At 35.4% G+C, this 20,415-nt stretch overlaps 2 protein-coding genes across 10 annotated transcripts in view; one reads left to right on the top strand and one right to left on the bottom strand.

Annotated features, from left to right (window-relative positions):
* LOC120772533 (kazrin) overlaps positions 1 to 20,415 on the top strand; it is a 275,757-nt gene that overhangs the window by 185,988 nt on the left and 69,354 nt on the right. The window lies entirely within an intron of this gene.
* On the bottom strand, positions 5,107 to 7,041 carry LOC120772535 (regucalcin-like). The gene is made up of 4 exons (XM_040101213.1): positions 6,987 to 7,041; positions 5,974 to 6,556; positions 5,777 to 5,897; positions 5,107 to 5,453 (listed from the first exon to the last, which is right to left on the bottom strand). The coding sequence occupies exons 2-4, from the start codon at positions 6,554 to 6,556 to the stop codon at positions 5,261 to 5,263; spliced, it is 897 nt and encodes a 298-aa protein (XP_039957147.1). The 5' UTR covers positions 6,987 to 7,041; the 3' UTR covers positions 5,107 to 5,260.

Here is a 20,415-nt window from a genome sequence, read left to right as displayed (position 1 = left end):
AGTACATACAAGTACTTATATGGCTGTAATTAAGTAAGTCTCATAATAAAAATAAAGTGTGCTTACTCTTCTTTTATTTTTGGTGCCATATATAAATATAACCGTTGCAAATAAATTATACTCACAAAAAATAATAATAATCTATATAACAACTGAATTATTTTTTAATTACGAGCAATGCAACTTTTATTCTTTTATTATGTTTCAAACGCTTATAGCCCTTTTTTGACAGATCCTACGTAAGTCGTGTCAAGCTGTCATGTTAATTTTGCTCAGTATTATCTCATCTTAAGAAGACTTACGCCTGAACAAAGTTTACAAAGCGTTCAACATTATCACGAAATTTCACGACCTGTAAAGGATGTCATTCGCGAGTTTCTGTCAACTTATGGCCAACATAATCGGCCTACTGAGCGTACTATTCGCAACACCATCACCCATCTTGAATTCCAGTATTCATTACTGGAGAATATTCAACCGAATAGACCACGTTCAGCACGCAGCCGTAGCCGTAGCTGAGAGTGTACGCGAAGACCAGACTTTCCCAACTGACATCACTTCGCTCTATTGACTCCTGAAAAGATCTAAGAAGATCCAGCGTTTCGAGCCAAGTTTTGTTCAGCGATGAAGCCCATTTCTGGTTCAATGGGGTTGTAAACAAGTAAAATTGCCACATTTGGGACGAAGAGCAACCTGAAGAGATATAAGAGCTGTCATTTCATTCAGAAAAAATAACGGTTTTCTGTTGTTTGTGGGTCGGTGGAATTATCGGTCCGTATTTTTTCAAAGTGATGACGGTGAGATGTTATCGTCAATGACGACCGCGCCATGATAATCGACTATTTGATGTCTGAAATTGAAGCTCGTGATATCGGCGACATTTTGTTTCAACAAAACGGACCATCTGAGACGTGACCGCGGCAAACATTTGAAAAAAAATTTCGCATTAAAAATTTATCAACTGATTCTAGTTAATTTGGGTGCGCTGAATTCAAATCTGTAATCAGTTTGTCTCTATCAGCTCTAGTTCTCATGATATAGTTTTTTTTTATTTTTTTCAGGTCATAAGTTAAGTGGAGGGTATAATTTTTATTATTTTTTAATGGCTACTTTTCGATGGCTGTATTCATCCAATTTTTATCATTTGTTTTCAAAATACATAAACGTACATCAGTTAAAATGTTACAAATAACGAACAGCTCGTCAAACAACTAACAATTTGATAATCGTGTTTCTACAATATTATCTTTAACTATAAAATATTAAATTCTAGCGGTGGGCTCTAGACGCTACAAAATTTTGAGCCATCCTAGTATATTCTAATAATCAAATTAATTGTTGAATACTGCTTGATTTTTCAAGTTTAATTTACGAAATAAATCATCGCTCTTCAAAACAAATAGCAAATGTTGTACTACGCCACCTGTTGAGTATGAACAGCTTACTCTCTCTTCTCTCTCTTAATATCGATAACCTATACAAATATCATTCGTAATAATTATTAGTATTAGTATTATTATTATTATATACTGTACTATATATCAGAGTACGTTGCTTGCTTTCCATTATCTATAGAATTAAAAACTTGTTAAGTATCGGAGGCAACTATTTCGCTTTATGAAACTAAACCAGATCAGCTGACAAGCTCTGTTAGCGAATTGTTTTGTTTTTGAAACGCCGGTGAATCGATAATTAAAATAGTAATAAAGCGGAACCTCTCTAATGCCATGAGATAATAGCAAACCTTTGCTATTGCCATACAGAACTTAGTAGCTCTCCAACACTCTCTGTCAACTTTTTATTAGTTCGCTCAGCAATATTATATTTTATTAAATTATTGTTCGTAAGGCATATACTCGTATGTTCGTTTATTTAAAATTATTACCGCTCAGACACACAACAGCACATATAAACATTTCAATATATCATATTTTTGTAGAGACATATCTACATACATGTTTGTATATATTATATACCGATAACGTTTGTGTACTCGGCTTTATCGCAATAACAAATTCAATTTGATTGTTCTTCACTAGAGCAAAGTACTATAAATGCAATTGATAAAGCGATAATGTGGGTGGTGCACGTCATACAATACTCAATAAACTTTTTATACTCTCGCAACAAAGTTGCTAAAGAGAGTATTATAGTTTTGTTCACATAACGGTTGTTTGTAAGTCCTAAAACTAAAAGAGTCTGATATAGGGTTATATATACCAAAGTGATCAGGGTGACGAGTAGAGTTGAGATCTGGATGTCTGTCTGTCCGTCCGTCGGCGCAAGCTGTAACTTGAGCAAAAATTGAGATATCACAATGAAACATGGTACACGTATTTCTTGGCTCCATAAGAAGGTTAAGTTCGAAGATAGGCAAAATCGGCCCATTGCCCCGCCACAAAATGGCGAAAACCGAAAACCTATAAAGTGTCAAAACTAAGCCATAAATAAAGATATTATAGTGAAATTTAGCACAAAGGATCGCATTAGGGAGGGGCATATTTGGACGTAATTTTTTTGGAAAAGTGGGCGTGGCCCCGCCCCCTACTAAGTTTTTTGTACATATCTCGGAAACTCTATACCTATGTCAACCAAACTCTACAGAGTCATTTCCATATACAGTTCAAAAATGGAAGAAATCGGATAATAACCACGCCCACCTCCCATACAAAGGTTATGTTGAAAATCACTAAAAGTGCGTTAACCGACTAACAAAAAACGTCAGAAACACTAAATTTTACTGAAGAAATGGCAGAAGGAAGCTGCACCCAGGCATTTTTTATAATTGAAAATGGACGTGGCGTCGCCCACTTATGGACCAAAAACCATATCTCAGGAACTATTCCACCGATTTCAATGAAATTCGGTATATAATATTTTCTTAACACCCTGATGACATGTACGAAATATGGGTGAAATCGGTTTACAACCACGCCTTCTTCCAGTATAACGCTATTTTGAATTCCATCTGATGCCTTCTCTGTATAATATATATGTACATTAGGAACCAATGATGGTAGCGGAATAAAACTTTACACAAATACGGTATTTGAAAAATATGTAAATGACTGATAATGAAATCTCGATTATCGCTTTATGATGCGAGAGTATAAAATGTTCGGTGACACCCGAACTTAGCCCTTCCTTACTTGTTAAATTATAGAATAGAAGAGGCGAATGGAAAAGTATATTTATTATCATATATTCGCGCAGATAAGTTTGAAGTGTTGATAAGGCGACAAATACCTGAAACTTGGAGACAACTTGAGGTCAACAATTTCATAAAATATCGGTTCAATTATATCTCCTTTAATCTCATCTAGTTGACTTTTGCTAAAAACAAGATTTCTTAACAGAACAAGTTTTATCGCAAAGTGATTATCCGAAATCATCAAATTGCAAGAAATGGTGAAATAATAAATAAACTGAAGTTTCAATATTTCCAATTTTATTTCAGAGATATCCCGATCAATAAATTTGACTTTTCAATATAGCCATATGATTATTATACCATTCTTTTCACAAAGGCCACTTAAATGACAAACTTTGATAAATTCATAGAATTATATTATTATACCTTTCACGAAACTGATGCAGCATTTTCGGAGCAAATTAAGAAGCTTTCGGTGTGAAGTTGAATAAAGCACAACAAAATAAATATTTAATAGTGGAAGTTTAGTTTATTCGTATATAAAAAAATATAAAACGTTCTGTATAATAATAAAACCTTTGGTAACGAAAATAATATAGGGAACAAGTTATGAAAAAGCTTATCGAAAGCTCTGAGTTATTAAAAGCCCTCGTTGACAGAAAATAGTCTCCACAAATTAAAACAAAACTGATATATACTAATTAATTTGTTTTTAAATGGTTTATCGCTATTTTCAAATACGTTTTTGAAAGCTTTCCCTACCAAATTTTTCACAATGTTGCACGTTCTTATTACTGATTGTAAGATTTTACTAAAAAATTCTCTATTGTTTAGCTTAATATTTTCTCTGCAGTCAAAGTCCCAGAAGGCTTTTCGAAAGCTCTCCCTAGTACTTTGTTCAACCTTTACATTTTTATAAGCTTTGCTGACGTAGCGATATGTCTAACCTATATGTTAGTTATAGGCGTTTACTAATAGGTTTTATCTTATATACTTGTCTTCTTAATCTAAATGGACCTCTCAATTTCCGAGTACATTTATATTGATAATCTGTGAATCAATGAAGTGAGACAATGAATGAAAAATTGTTTCATCTGTTCAGTGCGAAGTTAAATGGACGGTCAACCAAATGGACTCCAACCAATGAATCGATTACAAAACTTGGACAGAAAAATCATCATAAACTATTTTTAGAAGGAAAAAATCTCAGATAGTCCATCCAATCGATCGGCCCAAAACGAGAAATTATCTGCACCCCAAAGTGTTCTCTCAATAAATCCATTGATTGACGTGATGTGTGGGAAGTGATGAATGTTGCCGAGATCCCCAACTTCAATTTCAGGTATCAAAATTTCTGAATGAAATGTCAGCTCTTAATTCTCTTCAGGTTGCTCTTCGTCCCAAATGCGGCAATTTTACTTGTTTTTATACCCGTTGAGCTAGAAATGAGCCTAATCGGTGAACAAAATTTGGCTCGAAACGTCGGATCTTCTTCAATATTTCAAGAACCAATAGAGCGAAGTGATGTCACTTGGGAAGTTCGAGCGGCTTTAGTTCTTGCACATGCTGTATTGTGAAGGCTTTCAATTTAAGATATCGACGTAAAATGCCCCTTCCATACATCAGTCCGAGTTGCACGTGGTCTAACCGGTCGAATATTATCCAGTGATGAATGCTGGGTCTCAAGATGAGTGATAATGTTGCGAGTAGTAAGCTCAGTAGGCCAATTCTGTTGATCATAAGATGGCGAAGTGGGCGAAAACACATTCTTTACAGAACTTGAATTTTTGTAATAGAGTTGAACGATTTGTATGTGTTGTTCAGACGTAGGCTATCCATGATGAAATAGCAAACAATACTAAACTAAAATGACATGACAGCTTGACACGACTCACGTGTGTTCTGTTAAAAAAAGGCTATTGATGAAATTTGATCACCCGGTAAATTATAGACAGTTTTACTTTAAAGTTCTTTATTTTAGGTATCTACTCCAATTAGGACTGTTTGGAAGTGACGAAATTAATATACATGAATCAACAAATATTTTTCTCATAAAACGAAAATTCCCGTTACATTTTGTACACATCTCGCACATCATCATTTTGTGCCTTAAATTGTTACTTTCCTCATTGGTAATCCTTTAGCACCCAAACCAGTAACCTTAAATGTAAATCCAGCTGGAGCAGGTTGATCGACATACTCCGCGGTAGTTACATATAAAATATCCAAATCTGGTCCACCAAAAGCCACAGAAGTTATCTGCTTCGTGGGCAATTTAATTGCCAGCAAAATTTCTTGAGTGCTGATGTGCGTTAGAATAAATAGAAAGATAAAAAATAAAACGGTAAAGATATTAGAAAATAATAAGAAAGTAATGTAAAATACGAGACTCATAAAGATCTTAACAGCAATACCCAGATAGCTTGAGATATATAAACTCTTATATCAAGACAATTTTATGCACAAATCCGAAATAAGTGACTGAAATATCAAAGAAAGTAGAAGATATTGAGTTAAAAATTTTAAGAAAGCATCTGGTTGCTACAAACTTTCAGATCATTTGAAGTACTCATTATTGCTTTGGTCTACCCTATCTTTATGAGTCTCTTAGCATTTTTCACTAACCTGGGATTAACTTTATAGACCGTATGACCGTTAAACGTGGCAATATAAATATTTCCCTCCGTATCAATAGTCATGCCATCGGGCATATGTTCGGCATGCTTGAAGACTACTTTAGGGTTACCTAAAGTAGAAAGTATAAAAATAAAATTAAATAAATAATAGTATGAAATTCATAACTTTAAATAATGCTAACTCACTGATCGCTCCCGTATCCAAATCATAATCATACTCGGTAACTTCATAGTCATTTGAGTCGATATAATAGAATTTGTTAGTTTTCTCGTTCCATGTCAAGCCGTTTGAAATAGTTACTCCAGACCTTAAAACTGCCATTGGCTGCCCCTTTTCAAGTCGATACAATTCACCAAATGGTTTCTTCACATTATTTTCAAGATACATGCTACCAACTAAGAGGCGACCACGTGGATCGGCTTTACCATCGTTAAAACGATGTTTACACACTTCGTCGCCTTGTTGCAGAGTATAAGCAATACGTTCCACCTTCGCAATAGGTGCCACACCATCCCAAGCCACGATAACCACACGACATCCACAACCTACAGCAAATTTGCCAATCTCGCCTTCGACTGGTATAACGAAGGAAGTGTGTTCCTCATTCTCTACCTTAGCGCCGTAGGTTTTATTCTCTTTGTAATCATAACGTAGCAATTTGCCACCTGCAATATCGACAAAGTAAAGACTTTGTGTTTCAATATCCCAATGGGGTCCTTCACCGAGATATGCATAAGAGTCACGTAGTTGTTCCACTTTGTAAGACATCTAATTAAGAAAAGCAGGAAATTAAATATTGACCGATTCCGATATTTATTATTATTTATTTTTATTATTTATTTTTGTTTTAGCATAAAGCTGCCATACAAATTGAACGATCGGAATAGAGTGCTTGTATGGAAAGTTTGCAAACATTATTGTTCTAGGCAGAGTCCCTATATCATATAACTGTCGTACAACTGATCAAAGTCTTGTGTGGAATACTTTGTATTTGTGAAGGGCTTCGGTGCAACCAAAGTTAACGTTTATTGTTGTGTTTGCCTTTTTATGGGATGACAATGTCACCTTTGTCAAACATTTTTTGGCAATCAACATTCATTTATATAAGATAATTTGATAGTACTTGAAACCGTTTTTACTAATCGCCTTCCACAATCTAATGTACCTCAATATTTTATTAGATTTCGCTTTCACTTACCTTATCAATATTATTTTATAGGCTACAAATAAACCACTTAATTGCCGGAAAGTATTGAAGCAACTGATCCAGGTTGAATTAGTTTTGTGTATTTATAGGCAGCTAAGAGAATTTTAGTTCCGTACAATCGGTTTAACAGACTTAATAGTTTCCACTAACATACGGTTCTGCATAATTCTTATCTAAATGTTTTCGGTCTATTGATTAAATGTTTTTAATTAAGATATTACGATTCTTATCCTAAACATTAAGCATTAAGGGGTTTGGCGGGTTTCAGAGGTTCAAAAAAAGTATATTCTTACGATTTGTTTTTAAATGCTACAATTATATATTTTATTTATATTATATGACATATTAAAGATACACATCTAAATGATATTTTCTGAAATTTTTATAAAAAAATGTTGAAAATTCAGCCATTGGGACCTCATCTCCCTGGGCGCCTCAAAAAAAAAAAAAACTGCTGTCGCCGTGGACAGCATAACTCATCATTGGTTAATATAAAATCAAAAAACCAAATTTATTTCCTTAGTACATGTATAAAACTCGTGTTTGAACAAAGGGAAAAAAAATTATTTTGAACTTTTTAACGAACTTTAAACAAAAAATCTAATTTTTCGATCAAGTTTTCGCCCCTTGTTTGCACGAAAACATTAGTTGTAATATAAAAAACACAAATTCCTTCGTTCAATTAGTAGATAATGTTATTTAAAAGATGTTTGCAAAATTCGAACTAAAAGGATCCATAACTTTTCGAGAAATCGTGTCCACCGACTTCAAAAACACAGTTTCGAGAAAAACGTGTTGAAAGATGGCGCACTTAGCCCACCTAGCCTCGAGCGCACAAGTTCTCAAGGCTGTATCTCCGAAACTATTACTCGGATCAACTTGAAAGTTTAGGACAATATTCTAGAGGTATTGCGGAATTTAATAAGACAAACAAAAAAAAACGATTATTTGAAATTTTCAAACCACCTGACCTCTGAACAGAACATATTAAATATTGTAGTGATTTTCGATTTCTGTTCTGATTTTTTGCCTAATAAAATTTATAATGAAACCATTGAGACTTGCCTTTAAACATTTTGCAAAACAATATTAGGACATTTGCTATGAGCCAATCCATGGAGATTGGCGAAACGAACAAACAACTTAGATGAGTCAGATATAATGAAATAGAGATAGTTCGAGCATTAATTTTGAAATATGTTTTCATATTTTTATTAAATTGTATATTTTGCTAATTCATAATCTTTTTGAAAGAAAAAAAACTATTCTAAATATCTGTGCATTATTATGTAAATACCATAGACTAAAAGTCAATGAATTTAGAAACTAATGTTGAGATTATAAGGAGCAGTTTTCTTAGCCGACTCTTATCACAACTTAAATCGCTCTTATTTTAAGCATCTTTCTATTTGAGTCACAGAAAAACAAGAAAAAACGTTAACTTCGGCTGCACCGAAGCTAATATACCCTTCACAGGTGCATTTCTCTTAGTAACTATGTGTTCAGTTTACACGGTCAAATTTCGAAAAGATACCAAGTCAAATGCGAAATTAGTTGTAATATAAAAAACACAAATTCGGTCGTTCAATTAGTAGATAATGTTATTTAAAAGATGTTTGCAAGATTCGAACTAAAAGGATCCATAACTTTTCGAGAAATCGTGTCCACCGAGCCCTTGATTCCTATCATTCGGTTTGTATGGCAGCTGTATGCTATAGTAAGTCGATCTGAAAAATTTCTTCCGATGTTACATTATTTCTATGAGCAATAACTCATACGGAATTTCGTGAAGATATATCCTCAAATGAGGAAGTTTCCCATACAAGTCCTTGATTCCGATCATTCAATTTGTATGGCAGCGATATGCTATAGTAAGCCGATCTGAACAATTTCTTCGGAGATTACATTGTTGCCTTAGAAAATAATCTATACTAAATTTCGTGATATATCTTGTAAAATTCAAAAGTTTTCTATACAAGAACTTTTTTCCGAAAGTTTTCGATACAAGAACTTGATTCCGATCGTTCAGTTTGTATGACAGCTATATGTTATAGTGGCCCGATATAGACAGTTCCGACAAATGAACAGCTTCTTGAAGAGAAAATGACGTTTGCAAAATTTCAAGACGATATCCTAAAAACTGAGGCACTCGACATACTTATCATTTATGTAGTATATGATACACTTTATAGGGTCCCGACGCTTCCTTCTGGGTATTACAAACTTCGTGACAAACTTAATATACCCTGTTCAGGGTATAAAAATAAACGAGTTCGTTGTTTGAATCAGATTATATGTGAGCAGGTATGTAAATTGATAATTATTCAGCTGAACAGTGTGATAAGCATTCTTAGTGAATCTTGCTAAAACTTAAATCGTTTTTAAGCATCGTTTTCTCTTCTATTCGATTCTCTGAGAAAAACTAATGAGTGACTTCTTTGAATGAATGAGATTCGGAAATTTCCACAAAATTCACTTAAATAGCAAAAATTGCCATATTCTATAAATCTCTTATCGGTGCGAGTATCATTATCAAAAATTCCAATATTCTATTGCCTAATTTTCGGAGCAAATTAAGGGGGTTTCTGTGTAAAGTTAAATTAAATAAATCAAAGTTAAATAAATAAAATGGTCTATTGATTGAAGTTTTACATATCTATGTATTCATTAAGTTAATGTGATTTAAACAGTGCAATGTTTATTTCTTAAAATATTAAAATTTGACGAAAAAAGTATTATTATTAATAAGGTTTATATATATATATGTATATGTATGTATATATACATATATAGTCATAATACCGAAAAGCGAATTTTCTAGAATTTTTTCTGAAATTTAAACAGTATTTTAAAACTTAGTATTAGTAAAAACATTTATTTGGAAAAGAACTACAGCTGTTCTCTGAGAGCTCCTAACAAACCCGACGTTTTATTTCTAAACTGGATCCTCTGAAACTAAAATACCAACTACATTGTTAAATCTAGTAAAGCAAAAGGAAGAAATAAGCAAAATAAAATTATTTTTCAAAATGACGGTTTCTCAACAAAGAAAAAAAACGATTTTTGACCAAAATTTCAGCCTGAAACTGCTTATACAATAAAAGTGTCTATCGGCGGAAAAAAATCTTCGTTTAATTACTAAAAAATATATTTATGAAGCTCGTGTTAAATTTTAAGACTAAACGGTTTAGTCGTTTTCGAAGTAATGTTGGTCACCGACTTTGAAAACTGCATTTTGAGAAAAACGCGTTTAAAGTTTGGCCTTGTACTTCCAAGCACTTTGAAACGCTTTTTAAATTTTGTGTGTAACTTCGAAAATATACACCGGAACGATATGAAATTTTCTGTCTGTATTCTTAAATATATGTACAAGTACATTAAAAAATAAAATAAAAACGGTTCCTTAAGAACCTGCTTAACGGAACTTCTGTGTTACTTAAAGCTCTTTTAGAATAAAAAAAATGGAAAAACAACTATTTAGGGTGCTCTAAGTAATTTCGGACTATAAACGAACACGCTCAACCGCTTTTACACGATATGGACATGGAGAGCAATTCTCAATTATTTAGTGTAATAGTATTTCTAAAATCAAAACTCCAGAAAATATTTCGATTGTTAATCGAAGACAAAGAACTGTCCAAACAATGCCTTAACTCGCATTTTTATACAGTTATATTATTTAATATATATTTGTATCGTGGCAGGGTGTAACTCCTACTTCATTATTTATTTGTCACTAAAGCTGATACTTTTTGTACTGTTACGGTTTAATTATATTATCCTTTTCAATAAATAATAATAATAATACTTCATTAACTTGTCAGTTAATTGTTTTGATATTTTTGACAAAAAAGAATTCAAAACAGAAAGGTTGTTCACTGGAAACGATTTGTAAATATTATCCAAAGCTTGGAACAAAAGAGCCTTTGATCGTGGGTCGAAATTCATTATTAAGTAAGTAATTGACTACCTGTTCCTAAAGCCTGTAGTTTGAAGATCGAACAATTGAAACGAGTTACAGCAACAACAATTGTTGTTCTCAGCTACCTGAACTACACGTGATGAAGTGATGCAAGGGTATAAAAGCCGAGGACCTTTGCATACCATTTTCATACTCGCACAATCTTCTAGCGTGTTAACAGCTCCCAAATTCAAATACTGAAAATGTCAGGAAATATTCATGACTTCATAGCTAGCCCCGAATTAAAACGTCGCAACGAGCTCGAAGCTAATTTAAATGACCACAAAAGGCAATGCATAGAAGCGTCAATTCCACAAAATCCGGAAAACGATTTGCAAGCAATTGCAATAGAAGAAGAGGCGCCCAGAGCAACAACAGCCGCTGAAAGCTTGGTTATACTCGGACCTAGTGGCACTACTGTGAAAAAGAATGATTTTGAAAAGATGCAATGGTTCTCTACTGCACTTGCCACACGCAATCTATTGACTTTGTTATTCGACGAACAGACTTTGGCCACCCACACCATCAGCAGGCTATCGCACACATTCCAATACCAGGATCGTGTGATGAAACCAACATTGGATTTTGAGAAAGTGTCCGATACCATTTATTGTATTCAACGAAGGTTTGGTTGTTCGGAAATGGAGGTTCGCTTGCTGATCATAATGACATGCTCCAACATGGCTAGAACGTTGCAAGGCAGAAGAGTTTAAATTGCGGGGAAATGTTAGGCGTTTAATTTGCATATGTACGTGTGGTATTTAATGGAATAAAATTGAAATGTTATAAATATTTAGGGTTTTTATTTTCATATTGAAGTTTTTAGACATCAGATATTAAAGTTAATAATTTAAAAACAAACAAAATATTGAATCTGAAAAGTTCGAGACTTTTCTTTCGGAAGGGTTTTTTCTATACTTAAAAGCTACCTGCTTATACATTTCGTATAATTTCAGCGACAAGAGATCATTTTACAAAATAAGTTTTCAAAATAAAAAAACAAACAGACCAAGGGTAGTTCTATGTCATTGGAAATCTCCTTTGAATTTTATTTAATTGACGCATTTACTTATTTTTATTATTATTTTTTTTGATAGTTCCTATAGTTTTCTAAGGCAGTATTTTTGACTTTAACTTTTGTTGAAATTATGCGGTTTTTAGGTTGGTTAGTATCTCTTTTGAAATACTTCATATTAGTATTTTATACAAATGTTTAAATACTCGTAAATAATACGAGTATTTAGTAATGGACTGTAGAACATATGAGTATGGGTTTAACCTGCAGATTTACTAGATTTTAATTTCCGTCCGCGATAAAATGCAATTCCATTATGTCATGTAACAATTACATTATTTCTAATATGCTTCTAGTATTTTTTAAATCAAACTATTTAACTAATTCTCCTAAAATATTTACCTACCAGCACGCGCTCCAATTATTTTTAAAGAAAACGTCAAACTTAATTTAAATAAGTTAAAACCACCTTTTAATTACGGTCCAGATATTACTTATACCCTCATGCTTTCTGAAAAGTAGTGCCAAATACATCTTCTTGCTTTTGACAAGGGTTTTTAATTTTTCCCTTTGGGAGGTAAACGTTGGTCTTAAGAATTCAGAGATCCGTATGTTACTAAAACACTTTACAACTTTGGTAACGCCTACATTGGAATATGGCTCTGTTGTATGGAACTCAAGTCACCAAATTCATTCTGACAAGATAGAGTTCGCACAAAAAAATGTTTAACTTTTCTCCTTAGGGCATTTTCGATGGAATTTTAGGTTAAGTCTTCCTTCATACACTAGTCGTTTAAAACTTATAAATCTACCTACTTTTACGAGTCGCCGAGAACTGCTTGGTGTTATATTCTTAGTACGAATCCTGAATGGAACAGGTAGCAGTTTTTTCACCTGTCTGAAGTTAAATTTAATATCCCGGTTCGCTCTTCGAGGCAGTTTAGACCCTTCTTCTTCTTCTTAATTGGCGTAGACACCGCTTACGCGATTATAGCCGAGTTAACAACAGCGCGCCAGTCGTTTCTCCTTTTCGCTACGTGGTGCCAATTGGATATTCCAAGCGAAGTCAGGTCCTTCTCCACTTGGTCCTTCAAACGGAGTGGAGGTCTTCCTCTTCCTCTGCTTCCCCCGGCGGGTATTGCGTCGAATACTTTCAGAGCTGGAGTGTTTTCATCCATCCGGACAACATGACTTAGCCAGCGTAGCCGCTGTCTTTTAATTCTCTGAACTATGTCAATGTCGTCGTATATCTCGTACAGCTCATCGTTCCATCGAATGCGATATTCGCCGTGACCAACGCGCAAAGGACCATAAATCTTTCGCAGAACTTTCTCTCGAAAACTCGCAACGTCGACTCATCAGTTGTTGACAACGTCCAAGCCTCTGCACCATATAGCAGGACGGGAATTATGAGCGACTTATAGAGTTTGGCTTTTGTTCGTCGAGAGAGAACTTTGCTTTTCAATTGCCTACTCAGTCCGAAGTAGCACCTGTTGGCAAGAGTTATCCTGCGTTGGATTCTTAGGCTGATATTGTTGGTACTGTTTACGCTGGTTCCAAGATAGACGAAATTATCTACGACTTCAAAGTTATGACTGTCAACAGTGACGTGAGAGCCAAGTCGCGAGTGCGACGACTGTTTGTTTGATGACAGGAGATATTTCGTCTTGCCCTCGTTCACTGCCAACCCATTTTCTGTGCTTCCTTGTCCAGCCTGGAGAAAGCAGATCTAACGGCGCGGGTGTTGTGGCCGATGATATAAATATCATCGGCATATGCCAGCAGCTGTACACTCTTATAGAAGATGGTACCTTCTCTATTTAGTTCTGCAGCTCGAACTATTTTCTCCAGAAGCAGGTTGAAGAAGTCGCACGATAGGGAATCGCCTTGTCTGAAACCTCGTTTGGTATCGAACGGCTCGGAGAGGTCTTTCCTTATCCTAATGGAGCTTTTGGTGTTTCTCGTCGTCAGTATACACAGCCGCATTAGTTTTGACGTGATACCAAATTCAGACATCGCGGCATAAAGGCAGCTCCTTTTCGTGCTGTCGAAAGCAGCTTTGAAATCGACGAAGAGGTGGTGTGTGTCGATTGTTCTTTCACGGGTCTTTTCCAAGATTTGGCGCATGATGAGTATCTGGTCGGTAGTTGATTTTCCAGGTCTGAAGCCACACTGATAAGGTCCAATCAGTTTGTTGACGGTGGGCTTTAATCTTTCACACAATACGCTCGATAGAACCTTATATGCGATGTTGAGGAGGCTAATCCCACGGTAGTTGGCGCAGATTGTGGGGTCTCGCCTTTTTTATGGATTGGCATAGCACACTTAAATTCCAATCGTTGGACATGCTTTCGTCCGACCATATTTTAAAAAGCTGATGCATGCCTCCACTATCAGTTCTTCGCCGCCGTGTTTGAATAGCTCGGCCGGCAATCCGTCGGCCCCTGCCGCTTTGTTGTTCTTCAGGCGGGCAATTGCTATTCGAACTTCTTCATGGTCGGGTAATGGTACGTCTGCTCCATCGTCATCGATTGGGGAATCGGGTTCTCCTTCTCCTGGTGTTATGCATGAAGTGTTCCCTCCATAATTTAAGTATGCTCTGGGCATCAGTGACTAGATCACCTTTGGGGTTCTACAGGAATACGCTCCGGTCTTGAAACCTTCCGTAAGCCGCCGCATTTTTTCGTAGAATTTTCGAGCATTGAGTTGCTTACAAAATATAAAACAACGACAATCGATTAATATCTATGATGATCTCTATTCAGTATATTTAAGATGGCAGACAAGAGTTGTTTTTAGTTTTGTGACTTGCTAACTATCAGGTCTCAAATTTGAGGCAATATTTTGAGACTAATGCTAGAGACTGTTTAGTGAAAAGTAACTAGTCACAAATTGAGACTTTACCTGAAAATGTCTCAAATAGAGACTAGAGACTGGTTACAGAATCCCGCTATAAATTTATACGAGGCTGCTAAATATATTTTGGCCTAGGGCAACACTAAGTGTTGCCAGGTGCAATCTGACATTTCCATTGGAAAGTTTGACATTTTTTAGCATAACATCACTCAGAACGTTTTGTCATTTAATCGTGAATTGTTTTATTTACAGGGAATTAAAAAAATCATCTCGGCCAAAAAATGGAATTAACTCGTGAACATTTTCGTTCATTTTCATTTCATTTTTCACAACTTTCGACGTGGATTATTACGACAAGAGTGCATCGATGAACTAAAATCTTTATGTGGCTATGAAGCACCATCCTGTAGCACTGTGAAAAACTGGTACAACGAATTCAATCGTGGCCGACGCTCGCTCAAAGACGAATTCCGTGAAGGTCGTCCAAAAACAGCCGTTGTGCCAGAAAACATCGATGCCGTACGTGAACTGATAATCCAAGACCGTCGTGTAACCTACCTTCAGATAGAGGCATGCCTATGCATTTCTCCCACCAGCATACATTCAATATTGCATGAACACCTGGCCGTAAAAAAGGTTTATTCTCGTTGGATCCCGCACAATTTGACAATCGCTCAAAAAAAGGCTCGTGTGGATTGTGTGGATTGGTGTAAAGAAATGCTGAAAAAATACGATCGCGGTGCTTCAAAAGACGTTTATAAGATCATCACAGGTGACGAATCATGGATCTATGCGAATGAGCCCGAAACAAAACAGCAATCGACAAACAAAAAAAAAACAAAAATAAAAAATCATTTTCGTTGATAAATATGCCTATTTACATTATTAGGCCAGAAATATACATACATATATGCATAGCAACCTACGTAGCAACGCCATTGAAAGGCGTAAGCGAAGCCATAGTAAAGCAGTGTATCACAATAAATTCGGAAAATTGTGGTTAAATACTTTAAAAAAATCATTCAGTTGGGCCCATATATTTGGACCCGTAAGATGTAATATTTGATGACATTATTGATATTTTATTTGAATACTATTAAGTGAAAGAATTAGATAAAATTTAAGAGTATATTATATAGGAAGTAGGTTTAGCACGTAGTATCTTCACGAAATTTGACATAGATTACTGCTTAAGGTAATAATATAATAATATGGCATATAGCTTCCATACAAACTGGACACATAGAAATACGCCTGTAAAGAGTATATTAGCTTTGGTGCCAACGAAGTTAACAGTTTTTCTTGATTTGTGTACTGGAAACTGAACGAATGAAGTGGAATTTAAAGTTTTGCTATATGGGAAGTAGGCGTGATTATTGTGCGATTGTCTGAGATTTCTGAAATATTTAAAGAGATGACTTTTATAGGTCCAATGATCACTTACGTACCATCCTTATTTTAAGACATCATTCCTAAACCGACTTTTGAGGTGTGACCATATGGTCACACTGAGCATGATATGGGGTAATTTTTCTCATGTTTTTATTTGAAGTAAAGCAAAGATTTATCCCACATATTTAAACTAAACAAGTGTGAATTAAACGAAAATGATTTAAACAGTTATTTAAGTATATATTGAAAACTATTTTTTATTAAAATAATATACATTAAAAACTATTTTTTATAAAAACATTTTATACCGTATCGTATTTAATAATTAAGATGGCATATGATATTTCCTAAAACATTTTACGCAAATCCCAACGTTACATTTCGAGCACTCGGTTCTACCAACAGAAACGCACAAATCGGCGGTACAACGTCTTCTTTTTTCGCATGGACGAACGAAATGATTGAGCCCATCATGTCTCAATGTCTCCTCTGCTGTTCCTTCCAAAGACCTTTTTCGAGGACCCTTTGATTTGGGGCGGTCACCAAAGTGTTTACAACAGTAAATGGCTATTTGTCGCCGAAACTCGGGCTGAGGTATTTCTGGGTAGAATGATCTGTGTAGCAGCCAGCTATTTTGTACCGATACGTCAACTAGCCACGTAAAGATACTATTCCACCATTTCTTTCCTCGATACAAGCCCACATTCTGATCCATACGATCTACGCCGCTCATATATTTATTGTACTCCCTGATAACTAATGGCCGTGGAACATCAATAATTTTTTTGTGATTCTGTGAGTATCGAACTGCATTTGTTACCGAGTTTGCGCCATACGTAGTCGAAGCTATGCTAACAACTGCGTTATCATTCCATTTTGTGAGAAAAATATTAGCTTCTTTCAATTTTGTAGACTCAATATGACCACGCTCCTCATTTTTCAATATTTTTTTATGTTCAATCGGGTTACTTTTTGGCAGCCGTTTTCCCGGATCGTACCTGTTGCGGTATATCCTCGAGCTTTGAAGTAAACTAACAGAGGAACACTGGTGAAAAGATTGTCAAAATAGAAGGAAAATGGTAGATTCTGAACCGCTGGTGTAAAATCGTCTATCATATTCACCAGTGGAGCTGCGCATTTTCCAAATGTTTGCTCGTAGGTACTATTGGCAACAGGATTGTTTCCTTGATAAATTTCAAAATTAACTAAATATCCCGATATCGTACACAAGGACCAAACTTTATAACCGAACCGTAATGGTTTTCCTTTGATGAACTGCTTGCATCCGTGATGCCCAATATATGATATCAAGCTCTTGTCAAATGAAAGCTGTTGTTCCGGATGGAAATGCTTCAGCATATTTGATTTTAAGTGGTCGGTTAAGGACCGCAGTTTCCACATCTTATCTCCGTCAGATGTTTTTTTACAACTATCCTCAAAGTGCAAGAATCTCAAAATTTCCTCGAATCGATTTCTACGCATAGCTAAGTATACCATCTCATTGCGCATGTCATTGTCAACGCTCCAAAATGACCTGAACGTACTTCGACCATTGTATCCACTGACCAACAAGATGGCTATGAAAACTTTAAGCTCCGCACTGGTAATTTGAGGATTTGGTTTACCAAGAAAAATTGCATATCTTCGCGATTCGTTTACAATGTGCTCTATGAGTTCATCGTCAAAAAACTTTTCAAGTTGCTCATGAGGCTTCACCTTACAGTCTACAAAATTTCGTGAAGGGAAAATGGGGATCAATCACGTCCGAGTTATCTTCTACCCACGTAAAATGTGATTCCGTACGTAACAGTGGCGGTTCTATTGACATTTCGCCCTGTTTCTCTAACAAATTAGTTTGCAAGTTCTGAGTAGAGTTTTCTAATATGTCGATCAACACAGAATCAGCAACTTCCAAGTCATCCTCCTCATCATCATTATCAATCGTTAAAACCCTATTACCACTGCTCATCACTAACCCACAAGGTGCCTTCAATAGACCAACACATATATCCTCTGGCTTACCTACGTCGTCTTCATCACCATCATCTTCTCCACTGATTGCACCATTTTCGTTGTCCGGAGGTAAGATATATAGAGCAGCGGGCGAATCTTCTTCATCGCTATCACAAAAGTCATTTAGATAGTAAATAACCTCTTGTGTGTTTAAACGTCTGAAAATTTGGAAAGAATTCACCACGAATTATAAAGTTTTCAATTCATTTGAACGAAAATTACGTTACATAAAATGAGCTTTTAATCTAGCACAGCGTGACCATATGGTCACACCAGGAAAAAATACCGTTAATGGTCAACAAGAAAATTTTATTTTTTTTTTTCAAAATATAGTTGTCATATATTTTCACTTTATTATTATTCAAATTGAAACTTAACTTCTTTTAAAAACAACACACTTCAAAAAATATTACGGTACTTACCTTTTGTTTCTATCAAAATTCGCATTTTTTGCCATCTTTTTTTCTTTCAACTTTTTCACACCTGCTCACTTCGAAACAAAGACACTTTAGGAAAAATTTTAAACGCAATTCGCTTCGCGCATGTGTATTTACATGGAAAAAGCTAGTTCAAAGGAAATTATTTGGGTGAGCTCTGATTTTTTTTTTAATTCAACTACTACTTCTTGCGTGACCATATGGTCACGCTGGGGTTAACTGAGTTAAGTTATCTGAAACCAAAAAAAAAGATTACTAATCGGAACTACGGAAAAGTGGGAAAAAATTTTTTTCACAAAATGGCGACTGTCTGAAAAAAAAGTTTTTTTGGATCACTTTTTCTGACAATTTTGAATTTTTTAAAAATAATAAAAATAAAAATTTGGGGATGGGGCTAGTACCAACCATAGACAAGCCTATAAAGAAAGTTCTGTAAAATTTCAAGTAATTCGGTTCCGTAGAACCTGAGAAATCGTGGGTATCGTTCCGAAAAAGTCAGTTTTGAGAAAAACGCGCTTAAAGTTTCGCGTAATGTCTTTTGTTCGATTAGTTCCGGCCGAAGCAGTTTGGATGCCGGGTCAGAAAAATGCATATAACTCCGAAAATAATTTGAATTTTGAAAAATCCTCTTGTACACGTATTCTTGAATAGTTAAACTTTAAAAATATAAAAAAAAAACAAAATTAGATTTTTTTAAATTTCTAGACCAGAATACCCCCTTAATGGCAAATTGTGGGCGTGGCAATAGTCTGATTACTTTTATTGTACTAAGAAACCTGCATACCAAATTTCATCAAGATATCTTAATTTTTACTCAAGTTACAGCTTGCAAAGACGGACGCACGGACGGACGGACAGACAGACAGTCAACCGGATTTCAACTTTTCTCGTCACTGATCATTTATATATACATAACCCTATATCTAACTCGATTAGTTTTAGATTGTGTGTAATAATTGCATGCGCTAGGGCATATTACCGGTTCCAAGCACACAGTTCATTACGTTCCAGCTGCAAGAGATCATTTGACGTCTGAACGCACCTCAAACCATTGAACAGCGAACGATAGTTATCACTGTAAATCCAAGCAAATTTACAATCGCACTCGACCGGATTGCCAGTCATTTTGATTTCGCGCGCACAATAGTCAGTTGCATTAAATACATTTTGTGAAGCAAATATGTTTTTAATGAAATTGTGCTCTAGGTTTATTTCGAAATTTTGTCAGTAACATTGGCGTTGTATTGACGTAAGTCTCAGTGCTCCAAATATTTTGCAGTTTTTTCTGACTTACGTCTAGCCTATGTATTAATAATCCAGCGGTTTCAGATTTTCCATAAGATTTGTAGTGTCGTGCAGGAGATTGCCACCAAGTTTCAATTGCCATAGCCAAGGAGTTTGATCGAAAAGGTGTTTTGTTAGATATGTCAATAAATTGTGACTTAGATCCAGTATTAAAAGTTTACGCTGATTTGCAAATAGATCTTCGGGCAATTCCCGTATTTCATTACGGCTCAAATTCAGACATCGCGGCATAAAGGCAGCTCCTTTTCGTGCTGTCGAAAGCAGCTTTGAAATCGACGAAGAGGTGGTGTGTGTCGATTCTTCTTTCACGGGTCTTTCCAAGATTTGGCGCATGGTGAATATCTGGTCGTTTTTGCGATATTGTGGAGAGTTTTCTCACGGAAGTTCGGTTGGGCAGAGCATACTTAAATTCTAATCGTCGAACATGCTTTCGTCCGACCA

This window comes from Bactrocera tryoni, chromosome 3 (assembly GCF_016617805.1).
Source record: "Bactrocera tryoni isolate S06 chromosome 3, CSIRO_BtryS06_freeze2, whole genome shotgun sequence".
Taxonomy (NCBI): domain Eukaryota; kingdom Metazoa; phylum Arthropoda; class Insecta; order Diptera; family Tephritidae; genus Bactrocera; species Bactrocera tryoni.
Note: the sequence above shows the minus strand (reverse complement) of the source record. Positions and strands in the feature narration are given on the sequence as shown.

What these genes read in the sequence shown, in the direction of transcription:
- LOC120772535 (XM_040101213.1), bottom strand. Translation starts at nt 6,556, where the DNA reads ATGTCTTACAAAGTGGAACAACTACGTGACTCTTATGCATATCTCGGT. An exon ending in TTTGGATACGGGAGCGATCA is followed by an intron (nt 5,898 to 5,973) that starts GTGAGTTAGCAT and finishes TTTCTACTTTAG; the next exon opens with GTAACCCTAAAGTAGTCTTC. An exon ending in GTCTATAAAGTTAATCCCAG is followed by an intron (nt 5,454 to 5,776) that starts GTTAGTGAAAAA and finishes AACGCACATCAG; the next exon opens with CACTCAAGAAATTTTGCTGG.